Below are 24,545 nucleotides of genomic sequence, written 5' to 3'. Positions count from 1 at the left end.
AAAGGCCTAAGTTCTTACTTCTAATACCGTTAATGTTCTTCTTTGTTTCCTGAACCATAAATCACATTTTGTAATTATTTCTATAAAACTAATTACAAATTACCAATTAATAAAGAAATTCATTAAAAAAAGCGATATTTAAACCCCAAATAAATGGTATTAGTATAATTGAAAGATTATCATATGATTTTTTTTTTTTTTTCTTTGTTCATAGATCATAGGGGTGAAAGGGTGATTTCGTATGGAATGCCGTGGATTGGGCATGAATGACGGTGATCAGAAACACACACATTCACTAGTCTGCCGTTTCTAACATTAAATAAAAACACGTGTTTTAAATGTGTCTATTCTTTTTTAGTTTAAAAACTATTTTGGTATCTGCAAAGTGCAAACCCAGCGATGATGATAATAAAAGTGTAATAAAAGGAAGTCCATCCCCATTTCTTCTTCATCGTGACAAACAAAAAAATAAAATAAAACAAACAGACGCACTTCGCAGCAGAGCAAGACATAAAAAAAAAAAAAAAAACAAAGAAGAAGAAGAACTCTAGTTTTTTAATTAGATTCGTCAAATTGAAGCAGAAGAAGACGAAGAAGAACGCAGGAAAGACTATTTTTTTTCTTTTTCTGCTTCCCTGATTTCTCGATTTCGATTAATAACGATGTCGAGTTCTGCCGAGTGTTGGGACTTCTCTGGTCGTAAACCAAGTTTTTCACAGACTTGTAGTCGATTGAGTCGTTATCTTAAGGAGAAGGGTAGTTTTGGAGATCTCACCTTAGGCATGACATGCAAGCCCGACCTCAATGGTATATATAGTAAAGCTTTCCTTTATTTTTCATTTTCTAGATCTGTTTAAATTACGAATCAAAAATTTGTGGAATTGAATTCGATTAAGAAGAACCTTTGTGTATGAGAATTTGTGGAGATGTTTCTGTGTTTGGTTTGAATCATTTTAAGCTATTTTTGTTGTTGTTATAAAGGATTGGAGAATCATCTTTTAATTTTTTGGATCAATTTTTTTTTGTTTTGCAGGAGGAGGAGGTTTTGCTGCGTCACGTCAGCCTACGATGATGAATCTGTTCCCTTGTGAAGCTTCTGGAATAGATTCTTTGGCTGGTCAAGACATTAAACCCAAGGATATGTTTCCGAGACAATCAAGCTTTTCTTCTTCCTCTTCCTCTGGGACCAAAGAAGAAGTTCAGATGATCACTGAGACTAAGTATGTTTACCAGTCAAACGAATCATCTGATACATATAATATACTTAAAGCTAGGTTTTCATCCTAACTTTGTTGGGTTGATTTTGAACAGATCTGAGAAGCTGGAGTCTCAATCTGCTCCATTGACTATATTCTACGGTGGTCGAGTTATGGTGTTTGATGATTTTTCTGCTCACAGAGCCAAAGAAGTCATTGATTTGGCTAACATAGGAAATGCCAAAAGCTTCACGCATGAAGTGAACCAGAAGATTGCTTATACTCAGAACTTTGCCAAGAATCAAACAGAGATTGCTTCTAGCACCAATCTAGCTGCGAGTCCTACAAAAACTGCAGCACCACTAGAGCCTATCCAGCCCAACCCGTCCTCTTTAGCCTGCGGTAATATTTCTCGTCCTCTTTGATCCAACAATCTTTTGGGCTTGGTTTTAGACATATTTTCCTAACTTCCTCTCTTTTTTGATTTGTAGAACTCCCCATTGTTAGAAGAGCTTCGCTTCATCGATTCCTAGAGAAGAGGAAGGATAGGTAAGCAATATCTTGTAAGCACATCTTATGTTGTTATTCCATAGTTTGTTTTGAAGCTAAGTTTCCCACCGTTGTAACCTTTAACAGGATTACATCAAAAGCACCATACCAGATAGATGGGTCAGCTGAAGCGTCTTCCAAGCCTAACCCAGCTTGGCTCGGTTCGCGGTAATCTTTGAGACTATCCAACCCAAAACCCTTACTTGGAGATACCATCTCGTAAGATTCTTTTGATGGTCCATTGTTGCAAATTACCAACCTGCTCGTCTGTTCATTTTTTGTCTTCTATAAATCAGTTTCATCTCTACTAGTTTTGTTTGTTCAATGCGCAGAAAACTCAGTATATTTGTAAGAAAGCAATCTTTATAGCGTTTAATGTTTTATTTGCTTGTGGTGCTCAAGTTCAAGTTTTAAGCCATTGTCCTCTGCCGATCTCAACATTAGCTTGTAACTTTTGTAAGAAACATCAGTTATGTTTTTTTTTTTTGTGTTGACGGTTGTAATATCATCTTTGATTAATCTAATTGTTCTGTTTTCCCTTATTAAACTAAAGCTTCCAGTTAAGCAATACTAATTAAACCATTATTAAATAATTAGCAAGCAATAACTCGTTTTCTTTTAGAAAATAGAAAATAGCTTAAAATGAATGTCTTTATGAAACATTATAATAAAAAATGATTCAAACCAAACACAGAAAAATCTCCAAATTTGGTATTTTATTATACCAAATTTATAGATAACTACATTTCGATATCTATAAATTTGGTATTTTAATTTCGCTGATTAAATAAAAAATGCACAAATTAGAGTATTTTGGTTAATGAATAGTACAAGCTACTTGTGCTTTTCTTTCCTCCTAAAATACTACTTTCAAATAAAATATCCGAAGTCCATCAAAGAAAGACTTTATAAAATATCGAATGAGAATGAGGTAGTGGAGTCAATCAGACCAGGCTTGGTAGGCCACGGGAATTCTGACCGGGCGATAGCTATTTTTTGTTCGGTGTTAATTGACTCTCCAACAATGTTTTTTTTTTTTTTTGTCAAACATACACTCCATTAACTTAAGTTACAAGTTTTTTGGTACTCCACTCTAAGAGGAGTATAATACAATCAACTAACTTATACAGAAGGAAATAACACCATAGTGTATTGCTTAAACAGAAGCGCAACACCCGGAACAAGCTACAACAAAGGGTAGAACAAGCTTGTGAACATCTACAGTAGAAAGAACAAAATGTATAATAAATACTGAAACTAAGATAAAGAGATCTTAAGACCCTATAGATAGTGAGAACCACCAAGAAGATAGGCCACATGAAGTGACAGTAGGCTGCTCAAGACCTATTCATTGGCCGCGAAACGACGATATGCCACAGTGGAATGCTGAGATTCCGACGGATTTTTATAAACCTAGCTCGCACTAAAGATGATAAGTCTTCAGCTTCCTGGAAAGGGAAAGTAGGTTGGGAACAAGTTCCCAGAAGTCGAGTGACGGAGATAAGACCATCTTGCCACACCCCTGTGAAAGAGCTTAAGCGAATGAATAGCAGAAAGGATGAATCAAGACAAAATTGTGTAGTCAAGGGAATGGACTCGTCGAGGAAATTGCTCTCCACTTGGGAGGAAATAAATAAGAAATGGATATTAAAATTGGGCCATAAGGCCAAGCTTCTTGTAAAATGTCTCTCATCAATTCCCTTAACAATGTTTTCAACTTAACAAAACGACCTTAAAAGGCTAGTGTTTTTTTTTTTTTTGACAAACTTCATATACTCTCTCCATTTTATAATGTAAAGTGTTTTAGAGAATACTTTTATTTTATCATATAAGATGTTTTTAAGTTTGGTTATTTTTAAATTAATTTAATATTTTCTATTATGCAATTTTGTTTATAATTGGTTGAACTTTATTAAAATGGTCATTTTTACTCAAAATATCTTATATTTTGAAATGAATTGAGTATTAAATTATGGGAGATGATTCTAATTAGGTATCGACTAACTTAGATAGAAAAAACACAAACTTCCTATTCTTGCACATGATTTCAAAGGCTAGTCCGAAGTTAGTTATGACCTATATGGCTATATAGCTTAAATAACCTAAGATCTAATTATATCCGATTTGGAAAACTGAAAAATTTTAGCTTAAAAAATAAATCGCCAAGAAGACAACACGTAATAATTTGGATAGGACCGGGACTTTCATATAAACAAAAAAATTGGTGGGGACTAAAGTTTGGATGAAATATCAGTTGGGGAAAAAAGAGGAGTTATATAATTATTTCTGACAACGGGACCTGATACAACAAGTTGCATAACCAAGGGCCCCTACGTGGAATACATTGCACTAGGAATCCTAATCATTTAAAGCTTAATTATTGTGTTTCTTCATCTCTTAATTTTAGTATTAAAACGTTGTTATGTTAGTTAGCTTCGTCAGTAAATGTCAGTACATGAGTAGAAGCTTATCTATTACTAGTATTTTCATTTTGGAAGATATTTTGAGTTGGAGCTTGCAGAATCATGTCATGAATTACTCAAGTTTGCAATGAAGAAACTGAACCCGAGTTTGTGACATAGTAATTGTAATTTTGAAATCTTTATAAAATATCTTGATTGGTCAATTTTTTCTTAAAAGACACGAGAAGTAATAAACCCCATAGAAAATTGTACTTTTGAACCCAAAAAAGTGTATAAACATGTGTCTCGCGCAATCTTACATTATCAAATTGATATAATTTTTTTTTTGGATACATGGATTGAGAAAGCTGGCATATATATATATATATACATAGATTACTTGTTTTACAAAATTATTTCTGGGATTTTTTATTGACGTATTTGATCCCGAGGACAAAAGCATATAAACATTAATCGGTATTATCAATTTAATCAAAAGCAAACTTCTATACAATGTGCTTTTAACCTAACCAAAAATTTCACTTTTTTTGTTCTTTTTCTCTAACTTTTTTTTAAGGTAAACGAAATGATGATCACTTTTTTTTATTTGTTTATTTAATCATCATATACTTCTCTTAGAATGATCGTGTTCTTCCTAAAATACGAATATTCCGGTCTGCCCGGCGGTGTATGGAGAGCTCGAAACCTCCACATTTCTTGAAACTTGCGTTTTACATTGCTCTTTTCGTTCGTCATTCATTAGTTGCACTGATCTGCATTCAGCACTACAAAATCCCATCTCTCCTCTGCACACAACCCAATAATACAAAGATCAGTTTCTAGAAACACCCACCAATAAAAAAAAAAAAACTTGGCATATTTGGGGATTTACAATCTCGAGAGTTTGTCTCGATTGTAAGAACAACAACAAACACAAGAAACAAGGGTTTTTAAGGGAATGCGATGGAACTTACTTGTACATGTAAATGTCTTTGCCTTGAAGTTTCTTCTTACACAAGCAACAAGAACTCAGAAACTCTGTCGAAGAAGCCCTAAAACTCTGTCTTTTAATAAGCGGTGGTTCATCTGCGATAACCATCGGCTTCTGCACCACTATGGGATACTCGTTTTCAAACAATTCGAACCCGTCATCGTCGTTGTAATACACTTTGGTCGGCCCGTTTGGGCTGGTGACGTAAGTGTATTCCTCCTCGGACAGATCAATCTCGGGGCACCGGAATCTCCCTGAGTAACGAACCGGATCGTTCCGGTTAATCCCGATGCTGGTTTCCTCTAACGCAGCTACGATACCCAAACCGACTCCACCGGAACCGAACCGCTTCGAGCTAACCGGCGACGGGAATTTCAAATCCAACGGACTTCTGGGACTAGCCGTGTAATCTTCAGGTTGGATAGCAGATCTGCTTCTTGGAACCAACATCTCAGACAGTTTACGGATCATTAGATGAGGTCTCTTGCTTAGTATCATAATCAAGAACTTGACAAAAACAAAAAAAAGACTTAAACAAGAAACTGAGAGGAAAGAAATAAAGAAACAAAGAAGGCGAGGAGAGGTTATAGGAAAGAATCTGATTGAAGAAGAAGGAGGAGAAAGGAAGAGACTTTAGCCCACTGATTTCAACTTCACAAGTTTGGAATTTTGTGTGCTATGATTAATGATTGAAGTTTATAGACCGGCCCCCTCGATTTATTTATTTATCTCTATTATTTTTTTTTGTAATTTTTTTTTTATCGACATCATATATATTTATACACAATTATTGAAATGACCAGGCTCAGATATTTTATTTTATTTTTATGTAGTGATTCCTTTTTTTTCTTTTAATTATTTCATTGGAGTGTGGTAGGACCGTTAGGGACACATTGTTCTTTTTTTTTTTTATCAAGATTCATATGTCCATTTCTGATATTTGTTTTTTATATAACTGGGAATCCAAGACTTTTTCTCTAAGGGAAATATATATATATATATATATATATATATATACCGTGATGTACCTGATATATATTTTTTATGTAAATGTAAGTATGTAAATGTGTTATATATTTAATTCACTGCATTCTATATTAGTAGACCAATTCATCTATACTTGACACGTGTATTGTTTTCTAGTATCTATTTAGCACCTAGTTTATTGGAGTCTGAAACCAAACAGTGGTTTTACTTTTTTGATAGTGATTGTTTTTTTTTTATTATTAAAGCCGAAGATTAGGTGGCAATTTGAAAATGATTGGAATCTTATCCCTAACTTTATTTATTTTCCCTGATTAATCATATTTTCTGATTATTTTCTACACTAGAATTTTTATTTTATATTTATTTTTTAGAATTACGACCGTTTCTCGTCCTTTATTCCAATATAATTTTTCTTGACTTGTAATATCATCAATGCTGGGAAGATATTTTTCTTATTATTATATCATTTAAAGAAAACCCATTGTATTTTTTTAATATCTATCATCATTTTATTTTAAGGCTTAGGGACCTACATAACACGAGCATCATCTTTTTAAGATGGGCTGAAGAAAATGGTTAATGATATAGACCCAATTATAAGATATTGGGCCGAATAATAAAATATCTTCCAAACTCATCGTATATTCTCATATGTGAAGCATATTCTTCAGAATAATAATACGAAAAAATAATCACGAAATTAACGTAGAAAAGGAAAGGACATAAATAAAAACATTTGTTACTAGAAGAATCTTATCCGATATATATTTTTTTCTGTAATAACAAAAGAATGAAAGAAAAAAAAAAAGTGAAGAAATTGAGATCCACATCAAATTCGGATCCGGAAAGGAAACAAGTTCCCGGGTCGTCATTGGAGCTCCGTGTTACAAAAATTCTCCGGAGGTACTCCGTGACGACAACCCAAAAAATAAAAGAAGGTTCGTTCGTTTGGGAAAATTTAAAAATCCCAAAGAAGCAAAGATTGTTCTAATAAACTATCCCCTCCGTAATCTTCGATTGGTAAAATCTCCGTAAAACGATCACCGGCGAAGTCGTCGGAGAAGTCATAAAACCCAGGAAACACCCCGAAATCCATCGGAAGCAAATCCAAAAACGAAAGATCATAGTCCACTGTCGATGTTGTAGTAGCGACAGATGCAGAGGTAGAAGGAGACTCAGGTCGGATCTCGGATCCGGGTACTATACCCGATTCTTCTTCTTCTTCTCCTTTGACAACACTGTCTTGGTTGTTGTTGGCGAACCGAGCAGCCGCTTCTTGGATCTCCGGAGGCGTCAAAGACCTACCTCCTGAGATAGAGGGTGGGTTATCTGGGAAATTGAAACCGGCGTCGCGGCCGCGGAGGCAAAACTGAGCGGCGTCGAAAGCACGGGCAGCTTTCTCGGGGGTGTCGTAAGAGCCCAACCAGATACGTTCCCTGCTGTGTGGGAGTCTGATCTCAGAAACCCATTTACCCCATTTCCTCTTCCTCACTCCTTTGTATTTGGACTGCATCGCCGTGTTTCTCTTCTCTTCCTCTTCCTTGATCGCTTTCGCTTGCTTCTTCACCATTGCAACAAAACCCGGTTTGGTTTGGTTTGGTTTAGTTTGAATTATGTTCCGGTTTAAGGTTTGTTTATCTCTGAGTTGTAGTGTTCAGTTGTGTTGTGTGTGTAGTTATTTCTGTTATGAATAGATGTTTGTTTGGTGTGATTTTGGAAATTGCGGCTGTGTGGGTATTTATATATATACTTAATGAGTTATGATGAGCCATGAGGAGTGGAAGTGAGAAGTGAGGAAGAAGAAGAAGATCAACGCTGACTGGCGCGTGAAGATGATGAGACACGTGGATGATTGTTTGGACTGGGTAACGCGGGAATAGTGATGACTGTTCTTCTGTCTTTGTCGTGTTCCTTGTTTTCCACGTGATCAAATACTCCCACTCTCTTTTTTGTCTTTTTTTCAATATATCTGATGATTATCTATATTTTGTTCACGCACACGTTTAATTTAAAATACTGAAATTTTCGTGGCGACTTCACTTCTGTTTGTAGAAGTTCAAGAGTCAGTACTTATTTTTTTCTCAGATTACTAGTGGGTATTGAAGGTAGCTCGAACAAACATGTACTAAAATACATATGAGAAATTACACTGAACCAGACGCAGCTTGACTTGGTTGATATTTCTGCTCATGATGCTTTCTTTGATGCGGACACTAATGTACTAACTGTATAAAGAAGTCTCTATCTATTGGTTCTGACTTCTGTCTGCTACAAATAAGTCAATGGTTAAAGAGTTCATCAAGAAGGAAGCGCAAGACTCACTAAAATAAAGGAGGACATTTTTCTAAAATGTTACGACTTACGAGGATCAGCTTCTAGCTACCATTTGAAACTTAATTAGTGGTCAATGTAAAATATCTTTTCTTTTTCAATACGACGAGCAGCTAGCGCTGTAGGCTTTATAGCAGGGATCTCTTTTGCTTCATTGAGTTCCTTGATTCTTCTGTTTTCGCAATCATAAACTTCTTTATACACTTGGCACTTCTCACGACGGAGCTATTGTAAAATTTGAGGCAGAAATCATCAATTTGTATGTACCAAATAAAAAGAATTTTTATAAAGGGTTGAGTGGCAATATTTGTTTGTTACTTTATCTCTCTTTTGTCAAAAAGATGCAATTATAATATGGGGTTTTAAATCCTGCTGATCACTATTTGATGACACTAATACAACAACATTAGTTTAAAAGTTGTAATCTACTTGAAAGCTTTCTAACAAAAAAAGAAGAAGATATTGTTATCTAATTCTAAACCATTTTTTGTGCTAAAGTGATATATGAAGTAAATAAAAAAAAACTTCTGATTTACAAAATGGTGGTATGAATTTCTGTGAAACTTAATTATTTTTGTTAAACATTATAGTTTTAAAACTTTATATCAAGAAATTGAATACTATGAATTACTAGATCTTATTATAAATAAAAACATTATAATAGTATCTGTAAATCATTTAAACTGGAATTAAACCAAAGTTTTAAAAAGCTAAAAATAAGGTAAACTTGGTAGGTTGTTGCTAAATTAACTGGAGATGTTGATTGAATTCAGTGTCACACCCATAAAAAGAAGAAGAAAAAAAAAAACTTCTGATGTACCCAAAGCTAAAGGGGCTTTTATAATAATAATAAGTGTCAGCAGAAAAAAAAGAAGCGTTTCCGTCTCTGCTAATTTACTAAAAGCCACTCAAAATCTTGAAGAGCGTGTACACCAGCAACTTCGAGTTTCCATCGCCTGAGAACGAGAGAGAGGGAGAGAGAGAGAGAGAATGGCGATGCCGATGCCAACTCGTCAGCTATTCATCGACGGTGAGTGGAGAGAGCCCATCTCGAAGAAACGAATCCCGATCGTGAATCCGGCTACCGAAGAGGTCATTGGTAAAAAAGCCCTTTTCTTCCCTCTCACTATTAGATCCACCATCTTCCCAGTTCAAAAAGATTTGTACTTTTCTTTACTTCTTAGTCAAAATGTGGAGTTTTTGCTTCTAGGGGGAGCCTTCTAACTCTATCCATGGCCGTTTTTTTTTTTTTTTTTTTTTATAATTTTGGCTGAGCAATTGATGCAAGGATTTGGATGAGTCAGGTGAAATCCCTGCAGCTACATCGGAGGATGTGGATGTTGCAGTCAACGCTGCTCGAAGAGCTTTTTCAAGGAATAAAGGGAAAGATTGGGCTAAAGCACCAGGAGCTCTTCGTGCTAAGTATCTACGTGCTATTGCCGCTAAGGTATTCACTTGATGATGGTGATGGTTTGCTGAGATATCTTCACGCCTCAGTTTTTTTTTTTGTTCAGATATTTTGTGTAATCAGTTTTTGATGTTCTGTATCTGATATGTTTAGGTTAATGAAAGGAAGTCAGATCTGGCAAAGCTTGAGGCTCTTGATTGTGGTAAACCATTGGATGAAGCAGTCTGGGATATGGTACTGTTGCGTTGCCTTACTTTTTGTTTTCTATAATGTTGGGCCCTTCTTTGTAGGTTTTAATCTTGATGTGATTGTTTGATCTCCTGCAGGAAGATGTTGCTGGATGTTTTGAATTTTATGCTGACCTTGCTGAAGGATTAGATGCTAAGCAGAGAGCTCCGGTCTCGCTTCCCATGGAGACTTTTAAGAGTTATGTTCTGAAGCAACCTCTTGGAGTTGTGGGACTTATTACACCATGGTAACTACTGCTGGTTACCTTTTTTATGTTAAACTATTTGGATGTCTATCGCACCTATTATATGTTTGTAAAGCCCAATCTGACCAGAAGAAACTGAGTCTCTGATCTTGTTTGTTATTGAAGGAATTACCCCCTTTTGATGGCTGTTTGGAAGGTGGCTCCTTCACTTGCTGCAGGATGCACTGCGGTTCTCAAGCCATCAGAGCTGGCATCCGTGTATGTAGTTGTGTATAATCGGTTTCGTTATGCTTCTGTATTGGTACTTCTTCGAGCTCTGATTTCTCTCATGGTTTTAATTTCAGCACTTGTTTGGAGCTTGCTGATATTTGTCGAGAAGTTGGTCTTCCTCCTGGGGTCCTCAATGTTTTGACTGGTTTAGGTTCGGAAGCTGGTGCTCCTTTGTCATCACACCCTGGTGTGGACAAGGTATTGGTCTTTGAGACATACATTAAATACAAGTCCCCAAGTCAACACAATTTTCTAAAAAAGGCTACTGACTACACCATCATTTCAGTATAACGTCTACGGTTCTTAGAAGCTAAATGAAAAGTTATGTTTTTTTGGCAGATTGCATTTACTGGAAGTTTTGCCACAGGAAGTAAGGTCATGGCAGCTGCTGCTCAGTTGGTGAAGGTAATTTAAATCTCTGAAAATTCTGTTTTATATTTCTTCATTTCCCTTTTGTTTCATCAAAGAATGTCAATTACACATCACTCATGGCATTGTTCCAGCCTGTTTCTATGGAGCTTGGTGGGAAGAGCCCTCTCATTGTGTTCGATGACGTTGATCTTGATAAAGGTGAATGTCACAAAAATTAATTTAGTGGATGTTAAGTTTTTCTTTAAATATCTTCGTCTTGTACATGTTATATTCGAGCTAGTACAAATATTTTGGTTGCTTATTTGCTGAGTAGACATGTCTTGGATATGGTCTTAAAAGATGAACTCTATGTATGTTTTGACGCCTGCAAATGATAGCTGCTGAATGGGCTCTCTTTGGCTGCTTCTGGACAAATGGTCAAATCTGCAGTGCGACTTCCCGCCTTCTTGTTCATGTAAGTGTCAATCTTATTCTTACATTTAGGCTGAATACAACATGTGGTAATATTTATTACTGGAGAAGTGAATGTTCCAAGTTATAAGGTAAGGTTTTTCAATGAAAGTCAATGACATTAATCACAGATCAATCACAGATCACAGATTTCCGATAGGAATAAATTACTGCTGGATACATTTGCAGATCCTTGTCTAATTATGTTGAATATGTCTGACGTTAAATTTTATTTTCTCTATTCTAGGAAAACATCGCAGCTGAATTTATAGAAAAGCTTGTGAAGTGGAGCAAGAACATTAAAATTTCAGACCCCATGGAAGAAGGATGCAGGCTTGGTCCTGTCGTTAGCAAAGGACAGGTAAAAAGGCTCAGTGATCGTTTATCTGTCTTCCTATTTTTTTCATTCCCCATCAAGTTGCTAAATCTAAATGCATTACTAGAAGCAGGAAAGAAAACTGATGAGAGTCTTATAACAATTTGGAAATTTTCATAGATTGAGTTCTGTACTACGGCTAACCTCTATTTCTGATTCGTTCAGTTTGTAGAGCATCAGTCAAATCAAATCTAGCATATGATGTTTCATCAAGCTTGTCATGTTCTTACTTTCGTAGTCAACTTCTATGATCATATAATCTTGATTCTTGAATGAGCTGACAAATGTAAATATTGCAGTATGAGAAGATATTGAAGTTTGTCTCAACGGCTAAGAGTGAAGGAGCAACGATCTTGCATGGTGGTTCCCGACCTGAGGTATTATATCTCTCTCTGTTACCTATTCCTGATGCTGTTTCTTCCAGGCTATGATGATGAACGTTATAAAATTTCTATATCTCACAGCATCTTGGAAAAGGCTTCTTTATTGAACCAACCATCATAACTGATGTTACAACTTCGATGCAAATATGGAGAGAAGAGGTGTTCGGGCCTGTTCTTTGCGTGAAATCATTTGCCACTGAGGACGAGGCAATTGAGCTAGCAAATGACTCCCAGTAAGATAACGTTTCTCCAGAAAGTGAAATCTGATTAAAGCCCATCCGTTGCCAATGGTGTTTTAAACGTCTTTATCAATTAAGATCTTATGTGGCTGAAAATCATTCATTGATAAATGACAGTTACGGACTAGGAGCTGCAGTGATATCTAATGATGCAGAAAGATGTGACCGTGTAAGCCAGGTCAGTGCCCATTTCTTGAACCATGCTGTTTCCTTTACATGCGTAGCAAGTGAAACTACAAACAAAACCGGAATAACGCAAATAATTGGTTCTACTTTGTTAGGCCTTTGAAGCTGGGATTGTGTGGATTAACTGCTCGCAGCCTTGCTTTACTCAAGCCCCATGGGGTGGAGTCAAACGCAGTGGGTTTGGACGTGAACTTGGAGAATGGTACATCTCTTTTTTCTATCAAAAAGTTCTTAAAAACTTAATAATCTTGATGGCTTGTACCGAACAACTCTTGTGTGCTTTTCAGGGGACTTGATAACTACTTGAGTGTGAAGCAAGTGACTCTCTACACTTCAAACGATCCATGGGGATGGTACAAATCCCCCAACTAAGTAATGGATACAATGATACATTGTCATGAAAATGGAAACCAAACCAAATACTGTATGTATGTTCCATCTTGGTGCTTTTATAATAAGTCTTGTCAAATTTTAGTCCTGAAACTCGTATTGTAAAACCTTGAATAAAGGATGCTTTGGTGTTGTTGTTTGGTTGTTCTAAAAGGCCAACAATATTTGATGCACCATGTTAGGCTCTGGTGCAGCAATATCAAGAAGATGAACCAATTTATGTCACCTTCAAGTCACATCAAAGTTAAAAAAACTCACATGGCAATCAAACTCCAAATCAGAAGATTTTTTTTACTATTATTTGCTTAGAAAAAGCATTTAATGAGATCCGATGACTATTGGAATTTTTAATAGTAGTAAACTGTTTAGTCATCAATCTAAACAAATCTGAAAAAAAGAAGAAGATAAAAAAGTGGTAAACAAGACAGGTCTCATCTCTGGCGCTTATCCTTAAAAAAAGTGTGGTGAATGGTGAGTGTGACTTGGAGGACCCATCACCGCAACATTACAGCTTCTTCTTAGATCTTGCTAACCACAATTTTTACTCGCGACGCTGTCGATTAGATCTTCTAAAAAAAACTCCACCTTTTTTTAATTTTCTCCGACGAGATCTTCCCTCTCAAAAACTCATCCTTTTGTTCTGAATCCCCGATATTGCGGTGCCCATTATTCTGTTTTACGTAAAGTTGGGAACTTTCTTGTGTGTGTGAGAGAGAATTCGAAGTATTTCGTGGGTTTGTTTGTTGAAAGATCTGCGAATTTTGGAAAAAAATGGGGAGCTCAATGGAGGAGAAAGTGGTGGCTGTGATCATGGTCGGTGGTCCAACCAAAGGTATGGTTCTACCTCAATAGCAAATGATTGTGAAATCTCGATTGATCTTTAAAAAACGATTTTGTTAGATTTGGATTGTGTTTGATCACATCCAATGCGTTTCTTTGTTGTTTTCGTTCTTAAATTTCGTGTGTCTGAATGTTTATGGTTCTGATTCTTGTTTCGATATTTGTTCACTGAGTGATCCACAGGTACTCGGTTTCGACCATTGTCACTGAATATTCCAAAGCCTCTGTTTCCTATTGCGGGACAACCAATGGTGCATCATCCAATTTCAGCTTGTAAAAGAGTAAATCTCTTCGCCCCATTTCAACAATTCAGATCAATGGAGAATTGAGATAGAATGATGATGATGATGATGATAAAACGAATCCCTTATTGTTTGCAGATTCCAAATTTAGCTCAAATATATCTTGTTGGCTTCTATGAGGAAAGGGAATTTGCACTTTATGTCTCAGCCATCTCTAATGAACTCAAAGTTCCTGTTAGGTTAATCAATCTCTCTTCCTCTGCATCAGATTCAACTCAAGTATCAGTGACTTAGTTTTATGTACCTCTGATTTTTTTGTTCTCTTGACTTTTTCAGATATCTGCGAGAAGACAAACCACATGGTTCAGCTGGTGGGCTGTATCACTTTAGAAATCTTATTATGGAGGATAGCCCGGTTAGTCTCCCAAGGATCTTACTATATTCAATCATTTCTTCTGGCTATAACTGTTTATGGACCAAGTGTCTCTTCTCACATTTGGGTTCTTGTGTTTACGTTGTTGCAGTCTCATATCTTCCTGCTTAACTGTGATGTTTGCTGCAGTTTCCCTTTGCCCGAAATGCTTGGTATGTTCTTCTTTTCTTAGACCGAATCTTGTTTGGACTCATATTTTGGTTTTAAAAGATCCTTCTTGCTCTTGCTACTTAATCAACAGAGGCTCACAGGGGATATGGTGGAATTGGAACTCTTCTTGTGATCAAGGTTCGTGATTGCATATGATTAGTCTTGTTTTTGTTTTTTGCAGGGTTAATCAAATTTGCTTCTGCGTTTTGTTTCTTTAGGTCTCTCCTGAATCAGCCAGCCAATTTGGAGAATTGGTTGCAGATCCAGTTACTAATGAGCTGCTTCATTACACTGAGAAACCCGAAACTTTTGTATGTACATTTATCACTGAAATGACTCGATCTTTGTAGCAACTTAAAGATTTGATTTTGATGTTTCATATTGGAAATACAGGTCAGTGATCGTATCAACTGCGGTGTCTATGTATTTACACCTGAAATTTTTAATGCCATAGGAGATGTTTCTACTGAGAGGAAAGATAGAGGTAAAGCAGTAACAAAGATCTTACAACATAATTTGTGTTTTCTTGTCTTAGCTTCCATATGTAAAGACTCTTCTCATCTGTTTCCTCTGTTTTTCTTCCCTTTTGTTTGTTGTAGCAACTCTAAAACGTGTTTCCAGCTTCGAAGCTCTTCAACCGGCAACAAGGTTCGTTGCTTGTCTCTTTGTCCATTACTGAAAAAAATCCTTTGCATCATCTTCTTATATGATACTTTATAACTTTTTAAAATAGGATCCCGACAGATTTTGTAAGACTGGATCAAGATATCCTTTCTCCTCTAGCTGGAAAGAAACAGCTATACACATATGAGACCATGGACTTCTGGGAGCAAATTAAATCTCCCGGGTATGCCTTGCCTTGTGTTTCCCTCATTTCTTTTAAGCTGCAAGGAGACAAAAATTTTAGCAGCAGCTAAAACAGGGAAGGTGTTTATGGCTCTGACTTATGGGTTGACTTTTGCACAGAATGTCACTGAGGTGTTCCGGACTCTATCTTTCCCAATTCCGCTTGACCTCTCCCCAACTGTTGGCTAGTGGTGATGGAACAAGTAGTGCAATTGTAATTGGTGATGTTTACATACATCCTTCTGCAAAAGTACACCCAACTGCTAAGGTACTTAGCTCCGATTCTGTCCCATAGGCTATATTTAATAGACTTTTCCTTATTCCACTTTTATCACAAAGCATTCTGTTACGTCTATTAACACAGATTGGTCCCAACGTCTCAATCTCTGCAAATGCTCGTGTTGGACCGGGTGTCAGGCTTATCAGCTGTATCATCCTTGACGATGTGGAGATCATGGTATGACTTCTCTAATAACTAATAAGCGACTAAAATAAAAACAGGTAAAGTTTTTTCGAGGTTGACACTTCAGTGCTGTTTTCCCAGGAAAATGCTGTGGTGACTAATGCAATTGTTGGGTGGAAATCTTCTATCGGAAGATGGTCCCGCGTCCAGGCATGTTTCTCTCTTCCGCTTAGCTTTTAAGAGTCTAACTCATACTTTTTGGACCTTGAAATGTTTCTGTTTGGTTCCTTTACAATGAACATGAAGTTCGACTTTGTTGATCACAGGCTGAGGGAGTCTACAATACCAAACTCGGAGTTACAATTCTCGGTAATTTGTTTTTTTCTTTTTATCCTCATTTTCTCCATTGTTGCTCCTGTTTACACTCAGACAGCAGAATCCCCTTGTAGATAGAAAACTAACTCCAAACATAATGGTTGCAGGAGACTCGGTTTCAGTTGAAGACGAGGTTGTGGTGACCAGCAGTATTGTTCTTCCAAACAAGACACTCAATGTCAGTGTTCAAGACGAGATCATTTTGTAATTGGAAAATGAAACCAACCCAGTTGGGAGTGGGGAGCCACATCATCTCCCATCTGATTCAAAAATCACAGAAGCAAAAAATTTGGGAATTATTTCACATGTATTATCATTTATTTACACCAAGAATTTTCCAACTTTGTATCAAATTCCATTATACTTAGTCACAACTTTGTATCAACTTTGCATACTGAGTTTTTTTGGCACATGATAATAAAGCATTTGTGTAGTTTGGCACTGTTCTTGCTATATATCCCATGAAGCTCTTTGAACAATGGTACCAATGCCTTTCCTAGTCCAATCTCCATCAAGTGTAATGCAGTGTATAAATATTAACATAGCACAAATCTTTCCCCTCTGAACAAAGCAGATAAGGAGATTCATAGCCTGAACTTCCGGAGAAGCCGGCTACCAAATTTACTCTGCAATCTCAAAATCTCCTTAGCGAAAGCCTGATTCCCAGTCAGAAGAAGCCCATTCAGAACTCGATTAAAAGTGAATTTCCGGGGTATAAACCCTCTCTCAACCATCTCAAGCAATAGTTTACCAGCGACCACCATATCTTCCGATCTTTTTCTCACAAACATCCCACTTATCAGTATATTATAAGTATCCAGATTTGGCAAGCAATCCCCACTCCCCATCTTCTCAAACAAACCCAACGCTTTCTCAATCTCGCTGCATTCTGAATAATAGCGTATCGTCATATTGTATGTCTGGAAGTTTGGCTTACAGCCTTCATCTACCATTCTCTGCATCAAATCCTCTCCACGACTGAACTTTCCAGCGTGAAACAACCCTCTTATCAACACATTATAAGTAGTCACATTCGGTTCATAACCTTTCCTCACCATTTCCTCAAACATGACAACCGCATTCTCAACGCTATCTTTCTTACACAAAACTTGAATCATAGCATTGTAAGTCGCAACAGAAGGAAGCACACCTTCTCTAATCATCTCATCGAAAACATTCCTCGCCCGGTTGATCTCCCCGGCGACACCAAACCCGTGAACCACAGTAGTATAAGTAACAACATCGATTTCACAATCCCGTTTCTTCATCTCCAAGAAGAATTCCCAAGCTTGTCTAATCTGACCAGATCGAAAAAACCCTTTGAGCATTGTGTTATAAGTGGTCAAATTAGGGTTTATCCCTCTCTCAACCATCTCTTTCAAAACCTCTAAAGCCTTAGGCGTACGTTTAATCAAACACCAACCATTAACAATCACATTGTAAGTAACAGTATCAGCACTAAACCTTCCCCTAAGAGCCCTAAACAACTCATAAGCTTTCTCAACGCGTTTGGATTTACACAACACATCGAGAATCGTATTGAAAGAAGCCAAATCCTGGAAACAACCATGCTCGTGCATATTGAGAAACAGCTTTACGGCTTTATCAGGTTTCCCGGTGGAAGCGTACCTCTCGGCGACGATTGCGAAGGTTTTGGGGGAAGGACCGATGCGGAGAGAGCGCATACGGTGAATGAGTGACCAGACGGTGGTGTGGAGGTGAAGACGGGCGGCGATGTCGATCGCGAGGTCGAAGGATGAAGCATCGTGGATATAATTGCGGTGGTGAGTGTCGAGGAAGTGGAAGAATTCGAGAGCTTTAGGGCCGTGGTTCCAGAGGCGTTTGAGGATAGAGTTTACGAGATGTGGAGTCCAAGGTGTTGTTTTGACGGAGAGTGGAGATTGATCGTCGTCTAGCGTTTGGTGAGTTGTGGTGGGAGATGAGAGGATTAGCTTAGCTATGGCGGCGAAATCTGCCGGTGGTGGTTTCAGATTGACCCCGGCGGCCGAAGTATTAAAAAGACGTTTCATTTCATTGACTTGTTTCAATTTTTTTTTTCAGGTCTTCTTAAAAAAAGTGAATTTGTAGGGTTAATTTGTGAAGTTGTATGTAAAACAATATTTTACCCCTTAAGACAAATATAGCGGTTTTAACTTATTGACATAATATATGGAACCTTTGTTACTGGGCTTTGGGTAGAGAGGCCTTCGTTTTGAGATTGTGACATCACCTAATGGCTAATGGGGGAGGCTATTTGGATCTTTCTTTGTGAATGGTGTCACGTTCGTTCTCATCCCGATGATCACTTGACGTAAAACCAAGTAGCGGAGTAGTATATAGGCCTGAGCGCTGGCATATTCGATACGGTTCTGGATAAATCTGTTCGATTCTGAATTTTTACGGTCAAAAGATTTATGATTTATTTAGATATTTTAGATGATTCGGATACGCTTCAGATTCCAGATGTATAGCCAAACCTTTTTGTTTATAGTAACATATCATGCCATGCACGAAATGGATTCGTTATTGTTTCCTTTTTTTTTTTTTTTTTTTTTTAGCACATACCTTCACTACTAATCCAATGGGTTGGAACCTTTTACAAAAGTGTCTCCTTATGAGATACACCGACAAGAAAACAGAAAGTATTACAAAGATTACAATGTTTCAAAAGCCTAATGAAACATCCCAAACCAAGTAACAAGGGAGAGTTAATAAAAGATAAATAGTAAGTTTTGAATTCCTCCTATTTATTTTCACTGGAACTTTTGGATTTGAGACAGAGATACACCTCATGAAGATTTTATAAGTTCTATGTAGATTTTGTGAATCTCCAAAAGTACATGTACATTTATGTACTCTCTTTTTTTTTTACATTAATGAATTGAATATTTCCTTTTCAAAAAAAAAAAAAAAATAGACAGTAACTGCTGTAGTAATTACTGGTTATCAAAAGAAAGAACGAAGGGGGGGGGGGGGGAAATAAATAACAGTAAGTAGAGGAGAGTTGTCATTGTCAGAGAGAAAGAAAGAGCAGACAAAAGGATCGTAAAAATCAAATATAGAACGAATGGGTCCCTGAAAAGATTTTGACCGTGAAGACACAATATTACGTTTATCTGACAACACATGAACACATCACTCATCTCTTTAGATTCTCTTCTCCCCCCACAGCTCTCTCACAAGATCTTGCACAACATCAATCAAGATCCGATCCCTACAGATTCTCTTGTAATTAATCTCTTCTCTCTCTTATTTATGGAACTCCCCTTCTTCACATTGATTTCTGCGTCCTTTGACGTTCAAACTTAAAAAAGAAACGCTTCCTCTGTTTTGCTGGATTCAAGATAGAGAAAAACAATGGCTCTCGGGGATTTATCTTCCTCTTCTTCTGCTTCCTCGGAGTTACATGTTCTTGCCGTTGATGATAGTTTCGTTGATCGTAAAGTTATTGAGAGATTGCTTAAGATCTCTGCTTGTAAAGGTACCAAAAAGAAAAGCAAAGCCGTTTCTATTAATATCTTCCTTCTTCTTTAGTTTGGTCTCTAATTCGTTTTGTGGGGTTGTTTATATATATAGTGACGACTGTTGAGAGTGGGACTAGGGCTCTTCAGTATCTTGGTTTAGATAAAGGATCTTCTGGTCTTAAGGTATTTTTATTCATATTCTTTCTCTGATAAAGTCTCTCTGTTTTCTGACCATAAACAAACCCTAAAGATTGAAAAACTTGATGTGTTCTTCTGCTGGTTTGGCTCCCAAGAAACCTCAGATTTAAGTATTTAACTAATTAAGATCAAAAGTTTTAAACCTTTGGCCATTTTTTATATAAATGGATGATTTATCATCAGTTATTATTTTTAAATATTGAGGTTTTGTGTATAATTGAGGATTTGCTTTATGATGACGTTTATATGATTTTTTATTGATAAACAGGATTTGAAGGTGAACTTGATAGTGACAGATTACTCTATGCCAGGATTAACGGGATATGAACTCCTCAAGAAGATTAAAGTAACCTTATCTGTTTGTCATTTATTTAAGCAAGATTTGAATTAGCTTTTCTCGTACAAACTCTGCTGTATGGCTTTTTCTTACCAGGAGTCTTCAGCATTCAGAGAAATACCGGTAGTCATAATGTCGTCTGAAAACATACAACCTCGTATAGAACAGTAAGTCACTGTAGTTAATAGATAGATACAAACTGAATCAATTATGAATCTTCTTAAGACTTGTAATCTGATTTTGTGTCTATCCTCTTTTTTCTTTGTTGTAGATGTATGATAGAAGGAGCAGAGGATTTTTTGCTAAAACCGGTGAAATTAGCAGACGTGAAGCGGATAAAAGAACTTATAATGAGAGGTGGTGAAGCTAAAGAAGGATTAACCAAAAGCCCTAGCCCTAAGAGAATCCTACAAAACGACATTGATTCATCTCCATCATCGTCATCTTCATCAACATCGTCGTCTCAGGATGTTTCCTCTCTCGATGACGACACTCCATATTCCAAGAGGATGAAATTAGAGCCTAGCTAGGGTTCATGATTAAGCTCAGCCTTCTCATTTATTTTCTTGTTATTCTGTAATAGATATTAATTGAGCTAAGATGTTGGGTAAATTCTTGTTTTTACATTTGCAATTCAAGATCCTGATGCTCATCTCATGACTCTGTTTTTTTTTTTTTTGGTGGTTAAAACAAAAGGAGATCAATGTAAAAATATGATTTTAACAATTTTTAAAGTTAAACTAAAGTTGCCCATATTGTTCCCTAATTTACTGCCAGATTAATTGTGTTATTTAATGTAGCAACTACTTAAAAAGTAAACGTAAAAAAGATTTGTATATGATCTTCCATGTGACATACACGATTTCACTTTTACGTATTATTCAAGATTCATATAAGTTTTCAAACAAATAAATAATCCTAGACTCCTACTAGTTGTAAAGAATAGTAAGCTTGTCTTCACTTACGTGTCATCTTATGATTGGTTCAGTGATGTCTGTGTTAGACCGTTGAGACTTGGAGACCATTGCAGTCTTATCCCAAAACTCAGAAGGACACAGAAAATTTTCTTGGTGGTCTCTCCAATGGCTTTCTCAGCGACTCTGTCTCAGCTTTCTTCTCTTTCTACCATCTCCTCTTCGTTACCATTTTCTTCGAGAGGATTCCCTCTTCGATCTCTACCTCAATTCACAGTCAAAGCAGAAGCAGGGAAAGAGAAGAAACAGAGCACACAGGCCAAGTCAGATGGGGAAGCACCACCAGCTGCCACCAAAACACCTAAAACTCTTCCCAAGAAACCGGTTTACTCGAGTCTGTTTCTTCACTTCCGTTTTATACATGTTGAATCCAATAACAGAGTTTTGATATTTCTTTACATTTTTTGTTTGTGGTGGATGGGAAAACAGTGAAGAAGGGCCAAATCGTTCGTGTTGACAAAGAGAAGTACCTCAACAGCATCAATGTACGGTTAAAGTCTTTCCCGGTTTTGAAGATGCTTCATTGATATCGGTTTCTGAAACTTTTTTTTGCTTCGTTTGTTGAAATGATCCACAGTACTTATCAGTTGGACATCCTCCTTTCTACAAAGGACTTGATTACATATACGAAGATCGCGGCGAGGTATAACCCACCGAATCAATCCCTTTTGAATAAATATCACAAGAGATTTCAAGCTTACCGAACAAGTATCTAAATCTTGCAGGTCTTGGACCTTCGTGTTTTTGAGACTGGAGAGTATGCACTTGTAAGTTTCCACAAAATTTGTTTATTCTGTTGAGTGAGCTAGAGAAGAGAGAGCTAATGGATTGTGAATTTTGGAGATATCAGGTTGGATGGGTAGGTATCCCGACTGCACCGGCTTGGCTACCAACAGATATGCTCATCAAGGTACTCAAAACTCCTCATTACATAAACCATAAGTAACAGTAACTTCTTTCATGTCAAGTTATGATTGTTTTCAATTTTTTTTGGGTCCCCAATGCAGTCTGAGAAACTTGTTTACGAGCGAATGTAAAGCCCAAAAGCTTCCAAGAAGAATCCTTAAACTGATACGAAGGTTGTCTGTAAAGCTGAGATGAACGATACTTACCACTGGTGCCATCATGATCATGTCTTCGAGTTTTTGAGAAAGAATCAGTGTTACCTCACAAAAATGTTCTGGAATGTAAAGACATATGATCAGATTGAACCAATTATTATAAGAATGCAGCCTCAGAAGATGCATTCCTTAACGATTTCACACATTCTTTGTTATGATCCGCTCTAATCATCGCTACTTCAGCAACCATTCTTCCTAGTCAATGGTTCTCGCTTTCTTTATTAACATGTGTGTTTGTAAAGGCTCATCCACTTCCTTAGAAAAGTTTCTTTAGAGACTTGGAATTTAGAAAAACCGAGATGTACACTTTTGTAAAGAGTTGTGGTTGGCATCGTTATGGTGAGGAGAACAACATGATTACTTCATCCGCTTGTGAGATTTGTTTGTGGCATCATGAAGTCGAACTTTTCTGTGATAACATTAAAAAATGATCTGTTGTTGTATTAGATAAAAGAGTAATCTTGGTTTTATGTGTATATGATTCACAAACGTCAATGAAACTTATTGCCGAGATGACAACACTCTAAGCATAACCACAAAATTGTTGTTTCTGATGAAACTGAAGGCAAAAATGTAGAAGAAAGTTTCATGAAACTCTTGAACTTCTTTCTCTCTGACTCTCTCTTCTCTCAAGCTCTGTCAAGTCCCCTAAATGATGGAGACAAGCGAATTGTGCCACGACCACGTTGCTGGAAGCCTACTTCTCCACTACTATTACTCGTCTGATCATAGTCCTTCCTGCAAGATGGACAACGAGCTTCGTTTTCACTGATCTTCTTGTGGCAGAAGAGACAAATCCGAAACCCACAAGGACATGGTTTGAAACTTAGATCAGTTTCGTCCATCACTTCAGAGCAAATAGGACATTCTTCATCATCACCTTCTTGCTTCCCAGAGTTAGTAGACCTCTTCTTCTTTTTACTGTTTCTGTGAATCGCCTTCTTTTGAGGTGAAGAAGCTTCATGCTTGCACCTGTTGTCTTTATGAAAGAGCTTCTTCTCAAGGGTAGACTTGTTGTTCCTCCTCTGGATTGTATTTGGAACTAGATCTTCTCCTTGCTCAAGCTTAAAGGTGTCGTCTTTATCATTCTCAAAGGAGTTCAACGCATCTCTAAACCCATCCCAGTTGTCATAAGCATCGTCGAAAACTTCCTCCTCTTCATCAGTCGTCATCTGCTTAGAACAACAGAAACAATCTTCACTAACAACAGATGAGCCTCTGCTGCTCTTGAGTAGTACACTCGTGGGACTACCACTAGCAGACGATGTCTTTACAATCTCATCATCACCATCATTGCTTCTTTCTTCATGATAACCATCAATCCGCCAAGCTTTCTTATCAGTAAGTTTATTTAACAAAGATTGCAATCTACGGCCTATTTCTTCTTCGTCTACGTTTGCTTTTTTCCCTATTAAACCATTCATTAACAAAACAAAGTCATCATCATCATCATCATCATCATCATCAACACTCGAAAGATTGAACCAAAAAAAATCATTTGAAACTTACATTGATAAATCCATTGCTTGCGACGATCATCAATCTTCCACTGCTTCAGCTTACAAATCCAATTCGCCTGCAACGTCACAAGATTCAATTCCATATATCAAAAAAAAAAAAAAAAAACGTAATTTTACGATTAATCAACAACCCAAAAAAACAAAAAAACACGATTTCTACTAGGGATGTTGGATCGATCAGGCCATAGTATTGTAATTTATAATCCGATTGCGAAAAAAACTTGATCGAAGAAGAAGGAACCTTGCTGCGTTTCTTGGAGAAATCTCTAGAAATCGGAGAGCCATGAAAGAGGTCGTCAGAGTCTGTGATGGAATCAGCAACCATGATTATAATGAATCTTCAGAGCAACACACACAGAGAGTAATGTTGTCGCTCAGAAAGAAAGAAAAAAACCCTAATACTTAAATCCGGATTAAGAGAGAGAGAGAGAGAGATGGAGAAATCGGAAACTGCTCTGCTACGCTCCTTCTATTTCTCACTCTCCAAGAACCAAAAGCTTCTGTGTGTATGTGTGTAGCGGTCTATATATGCGGTTATCTCGTTCGGGAATTTACCCCTGGTTTGACTCTGTATTTACGAAGCCATACCCCTGCTTCGTGGGAAAACGACGTCGTTTGTTTTTGGTCTTTGGTCGTTTTTTTTTTTTTGTCTATTGTTCAAACTTGGACTACAAGGTAA

General features: G+C 37.0%; 8 protein-coding genes and 2 pseudogenes across 11 annotated transcripts; 6 read left to right on the top strand and 4 right to left on the bottom strand.

Moving 5' to 3' along the window:
- The first annotated feature begins 358 nt into the window (after positions 1–358).
- LOC104751365 (protein TIFY 10B) lies at positions 359–2,292 on the top strand. 2 transcript variants are annotated; one of them, XM_010473293.3, is made up of 6 exons: positions 388–807; positions 1,034–1,220; positions 1,312–1,598; positions 1,688–1,745; positions 1,833–1,964; positions 2,078–2,292. In XM_010473293.3, exons 1-5 carry the CDS (start codon positions 663–665, stop codon positions 1,915–1,917), a joined length of 762 nt encoding a protein of 253 aa, XP_010471595.1. In that variant the 5' UTR covers positions 388–662; the 3' UTR covers positions 1,918–1,964; positions 2,078–2,292. The 2 variants fall into 2 exon arrangements, with proteins under 2 accessions (XP_010471594.1, XP_010471595.1); XM_010473292.3 differs by having other exon boundaries at positions 359–807; positions 1,833–2,292.
- A 2,258-nt stretch (positions 2,293–4,550) lies between these two features.
- On the bottom strand, positions 4,551–5,937 carry LOC104751364 (FCS-Like Zinc finger 13). Its single transcript, XM_010473291.3, has 2 exons — positions 5,122–5,937; positions 4,551–4,953 (listed from the first exon to the last, which is right to left on the bottom strand). The coding sequence occupies exons 1-2, from the start codon at positions 5,634–5,636 to the stop codon at positions 4,803–4,805; spliced, it is 666 nt and encodes a 221-aa protein (XP_010471593.1). The 5' UTR covers positions 5,637–5,937; the 3' UTR covers positions 4,551–4,802.
- Positions 5,938–6,860: 923 nt separating this feature from the next.
- LOC104751363 (ethylene-responsive transcription factor ERF018-like) lies at positions 6,861–8,147 on the bottom strand. The gene has a single exon (XM_010473290.3). It carries the CDS (start codon positions 7,693–7,695, stop codon positions 7,084–7,086), a length of 612 nt encoding a protein of 203 aa, XP_010471592.1. The 5' UTR covers positions 7,696–8,147; the 3' UTR covers positions 6,861–7,083.
- On the top strand, positions 7,886–8,159 carry LOC109129532 (uncharacterized; annotated as a pseudogene). The gene has a single exon (XR_015584272.1). The product of XR_015584272.1 is annotated as an uncharacterized LOC109129532 (transcript).
- A 1,049-nt stretch (positions 8,160–9,208) lies between these two features.
- LOC104753846 (aminoaldehyde dehydrogenase ALDH10A8, chloroplastic) lies at positions 9,209–13,096 on the top strand. The gene is made up of 15 exons (XM_087491100.1): positions 9,209–9,555; positions 9,761–9,903; positions 10,018–10,098; positions 10,191–10,339; positions 10,463–10,555; positions 10,642–10,765; positions 10,907–10,972; positions 11,071–11,137; positions 11,317–11,393; positions 11,637–11,750; positions 12,065–12,142; positions 12,230–12,381; positions 12,505–12,565; positions 12,669–12,775; positions 12,861–13,096. Exons 1-15 carry the CDS (start codon positions 9,447–9,449, stop codon positions 12,943–12,945), a joined length of 1,506 nt encoding a protein of 501 aa, XP_087347226.1. The 5' UTR covers positions 9,209–9,446; the 3' UTR covers positions 12,946–13,096.
- Positions 13,097–13,293: 197 nt separating this feature from the next.
- On the top strand, positions 13,294–16,695 carry LOC104713130 (uncharacterized). The gene is made up of 15 exons (XM_010430185.3): positions 13,294–13,795; positions 13,987–14,084; positions 14,184–14,284; positions 14,382–14,460; positions 14,570–14,630; positions 14,720–14,766; positions 14,847–14,939; positions 15,022–15,112; positions 15,228–15,276; positions 15,362–15,475; positions 15,595–15,742; positions 15,839–15,931; positions 16,019–16,087; positions 16,204–16,246; positions 16,360–16,695. Exons 1-15 carry the CDS (start codon positions 13,735–13,737, stop codon positions 16,458–16,460), a joined length of 1,248 nt encoding a protein of 415 aa, XP_010428487.2. The 5' UTR covers positions 13,294–13,734; the 3' UTR covers positions 16,461–16,695.
- Positions 16,541–18,386, bottom strand: LOC147925864 (pentatricopeptide repeat-containing protein At1g74900, mitochondrial pseudogene; annotated as a pseudogene). The gene has a single exon (XR_015584271.1). The product of XR_015584271.1 is annotated as a pentatricopeptide repeat-containing protein At1g74900, mitochondrial pseudogene (transcript).
- Positions 18,387–19,340: 954 nt separating this feature from the next.
- On the top strand, positions 19,341–21,004 carry LOC104751358 (two-component response regulator ARR15-like). Its single transcript, XM_010473283.3, has 5 exons — positions 19,341–19,733; positions 19,829–19,899; positions 20,183–20,260; positions 20,348–20,418; positions 20,523–21,004. Exons 1-5 carry the CDS (start codon positions 19,610–19,612, stop codon positions 20,779–20,781), a joined length of 603 nt encoding a protein of 200 aa, XP_010471585.1. The 5' UTR covers positions 19,341–19,609; the 3' UTR covers positions 20,782–21,004.
- Positions 21,005–21,185: 181 nt separating this feature from the next.
- On the top strand, positions 21,186–22,489 carry LOC104751356 (NAD(P)H-quinone oxidoreductase subunit O, chloroplastic). The gene is made up of 6 exons (XM_010473281.3): positions 21,186–21,559; positions 21,655–21,710; positions 21,803–21,868; positions 21,951–21,992; positions 22,076–22,135; positions 22,233–22,489. Exons 1-6 carry the CDS (start codon positions 21,334–21,336, stop codon positions 22,260–22,262), a joined length of 480 nt encoding a protein of 159 aa, XP_010471583.1. The 5' UTR covers positions 21,186–21,333; the 3' UTR covers positions 22,263–22,489.
- Positions 22,490–22,761: 272 nt separating this feature from the next.
- On the bottom strand, positions 22,762–24,358 carry LOC104751357 (uncharacterized). The gene is made up of 3 exons (XM_010473282.3): positions 24,108–24,358; positions 23,856–23,922; positions 22,762–23,754 (listed from the first exon to the last, which is right to left on the bottom strand). Exons 1-3 carry the CDS (start codon positions 24,189–24,191, stop codon positions 22,976–22,978), a joined length of 930 nt encoding a protein of 309 aa, XP_010471584.1. The 5' UTR covers positions 24,192–24,358; the 3' UTR covers positions 22,762–22,975.
- Between the last annotated feature and the right edge of the window lie 187 nt (positions 24,359–24,545).

The sequence above is a fragment of the Camelina sativa genome, chromosome 16 (assembly GCF_030686135.1).
Source record: "Camelina sativa cultivar CO46 ecotype springtype chromosome 16, ASM3068613v1".
Lineage (NCBI taxonomy): Eukaryota > Viridiplantae > Streptophyta > Magnoliopsida > Brassicales > Brassicaceae > Camelina > Camelina sativa.
The sequence above is the reverse complement of the archived record's forward strand: the minus strand, read 5'-3'. Positions and strand labels throughout refer to the sequence as shown.

Coding starts and splice junctions, on each gene's coding strand:
- LOC104751365 (XM_010473292.3), top strand. CDS start 663: ATGTCGAGTTCTGCCGAGTGTTGGGACTTCTCTGGTCGTAAACCAAGT. Junction 808..1,033: donor ATGCAAGCCCGACCTCAATG/GTATATATAGTA, acceptor TTTGTTTTGCAG/GAGGAGGAGGTTTTGCTGCG. Junction 1,221..1,311: donor CAGATGATCACTGAGACTAA/GTATGTTTACCA, acceptor GATTTTGAACAG/ATCTGAGAAGCTGGAGTCTC.
- LOC104751364 (XM_010473291.3), bottom strand. CDS start 5,636: ATGATACTAAGCAAGAGACCTCATCTAATGATCCGTAAACTGTCTGAG. Junction 4,954..5,121: donor AAAGACATTTACATGTACAA/GTAAGTTCCATC, acceptor GGTTGTGTGCAG/AGGAGAGATGGGATTTTGTA.
- LOC104751363 (XM_010473290.3), bottom strand. CDS start 7,695: ATGGTGAAGAAGCAAGCGAAAGCGATCAAGGAAGAGGAAGAGAAGAGA.
- LOC104753846 (XM_087491100.1), top strand. CDS start 9,447: ATGGCGATGCCGATGCCAACTCGTCAGCTATTCATCGACGGTGAGTGG. Junction 9,904..10,017: donor TACGTGCTATTGCCGCTAAG/GTATTCACTTGA, acceptor TGATATGTTTAG/GTTAATGAAAGGAAGTCAGA. Junction 10,556..10,641: donor CCATCAGAGCTGGCATCCGT/GTATGTAGTTGT, acceptor TTTTAATTTCAG/CACTTGTTTGGAGCTTGCTG.
- LOC104713130 (XM_010430185.3), top strand. CDS start 13,735: ATGGGGAGCTCAATGGAGGAGAAAGTGGTGGCTGTGATCATGGTCGGT. Junction 14,940..15,021: donor CTGAGAAACCCGAAACTTTT/GTATGTACATTT, acceptor TTGGAAATACAG/GTCAGTGATCGTATCAACTG. Junction 16,088..16,203: donor GAAGATGGTCCCGCGTCCAG/GCATGTTTCTCT, acceptor TGTTGATCACAG/GCTGAGGGAGTCTACAATAC.
- LOC104751358 (XM_010473283.3), top strand. CDS start 19,610: ATGGCTCTCGGGGATTTATCTTCCTCTTCTTCTGCTTCCTCGGAGTTA. Junction 19,734..19,828: donor TAAGATCTCTGCTTGTAAAG/GTACCAAAAAGA, acceptor TTATATATATAG/TGACGACTGTTGAGAGTGGG. Junction 20,419..20,522: donor ATACAACCTCGTATAGAACA/GTAAGTCACTGT, acceptor TCTTTGTTGTAG/ATGTATGATAGAAGGAGCAG.
- LOC104751356 (XM_010473281.3), top strand. CDS start 21,334: ATGGCTTTCTCAGCGACTCTGTCTCAGCTTTCTTCTCTTTCTACCATC. Junction 21,993..22,075: donor AGACTGGAGAGTATGCACTT/GTAAGTTTCCAC, acceptor TGGAGATATCAG/GTTGGATGGGTAGGTATCCC. Junction 22,136..22,232: donor CAACAGATATGCTCATCAAG/GTACTCAAAACT, acceptor TCCCCAATGCAG/TCTGAGAAACTTGTTTACGA.
- LOC104751357 (XM_010473282.3), bottom strand. CDS start 24,191: ATGGTTGCTGATTCCATCACAGACTCTGACGACCTCTTTCATGGCTCT. Junction 23,923..24,107: donor TCTCCAAGAAACGCAGCAAG/GTTCCTTCTTCT, acceptor GTGACGTTGCAG/GCGAATTGGATTTGTAAGCT. Junction 23,755..23,855: donor CAAGCAATGGATTTATCAAT/GTAAGTTTCAAA, acceptor ATGGTTTAATAG/GGAAAAAAGCAAACGTAGAC.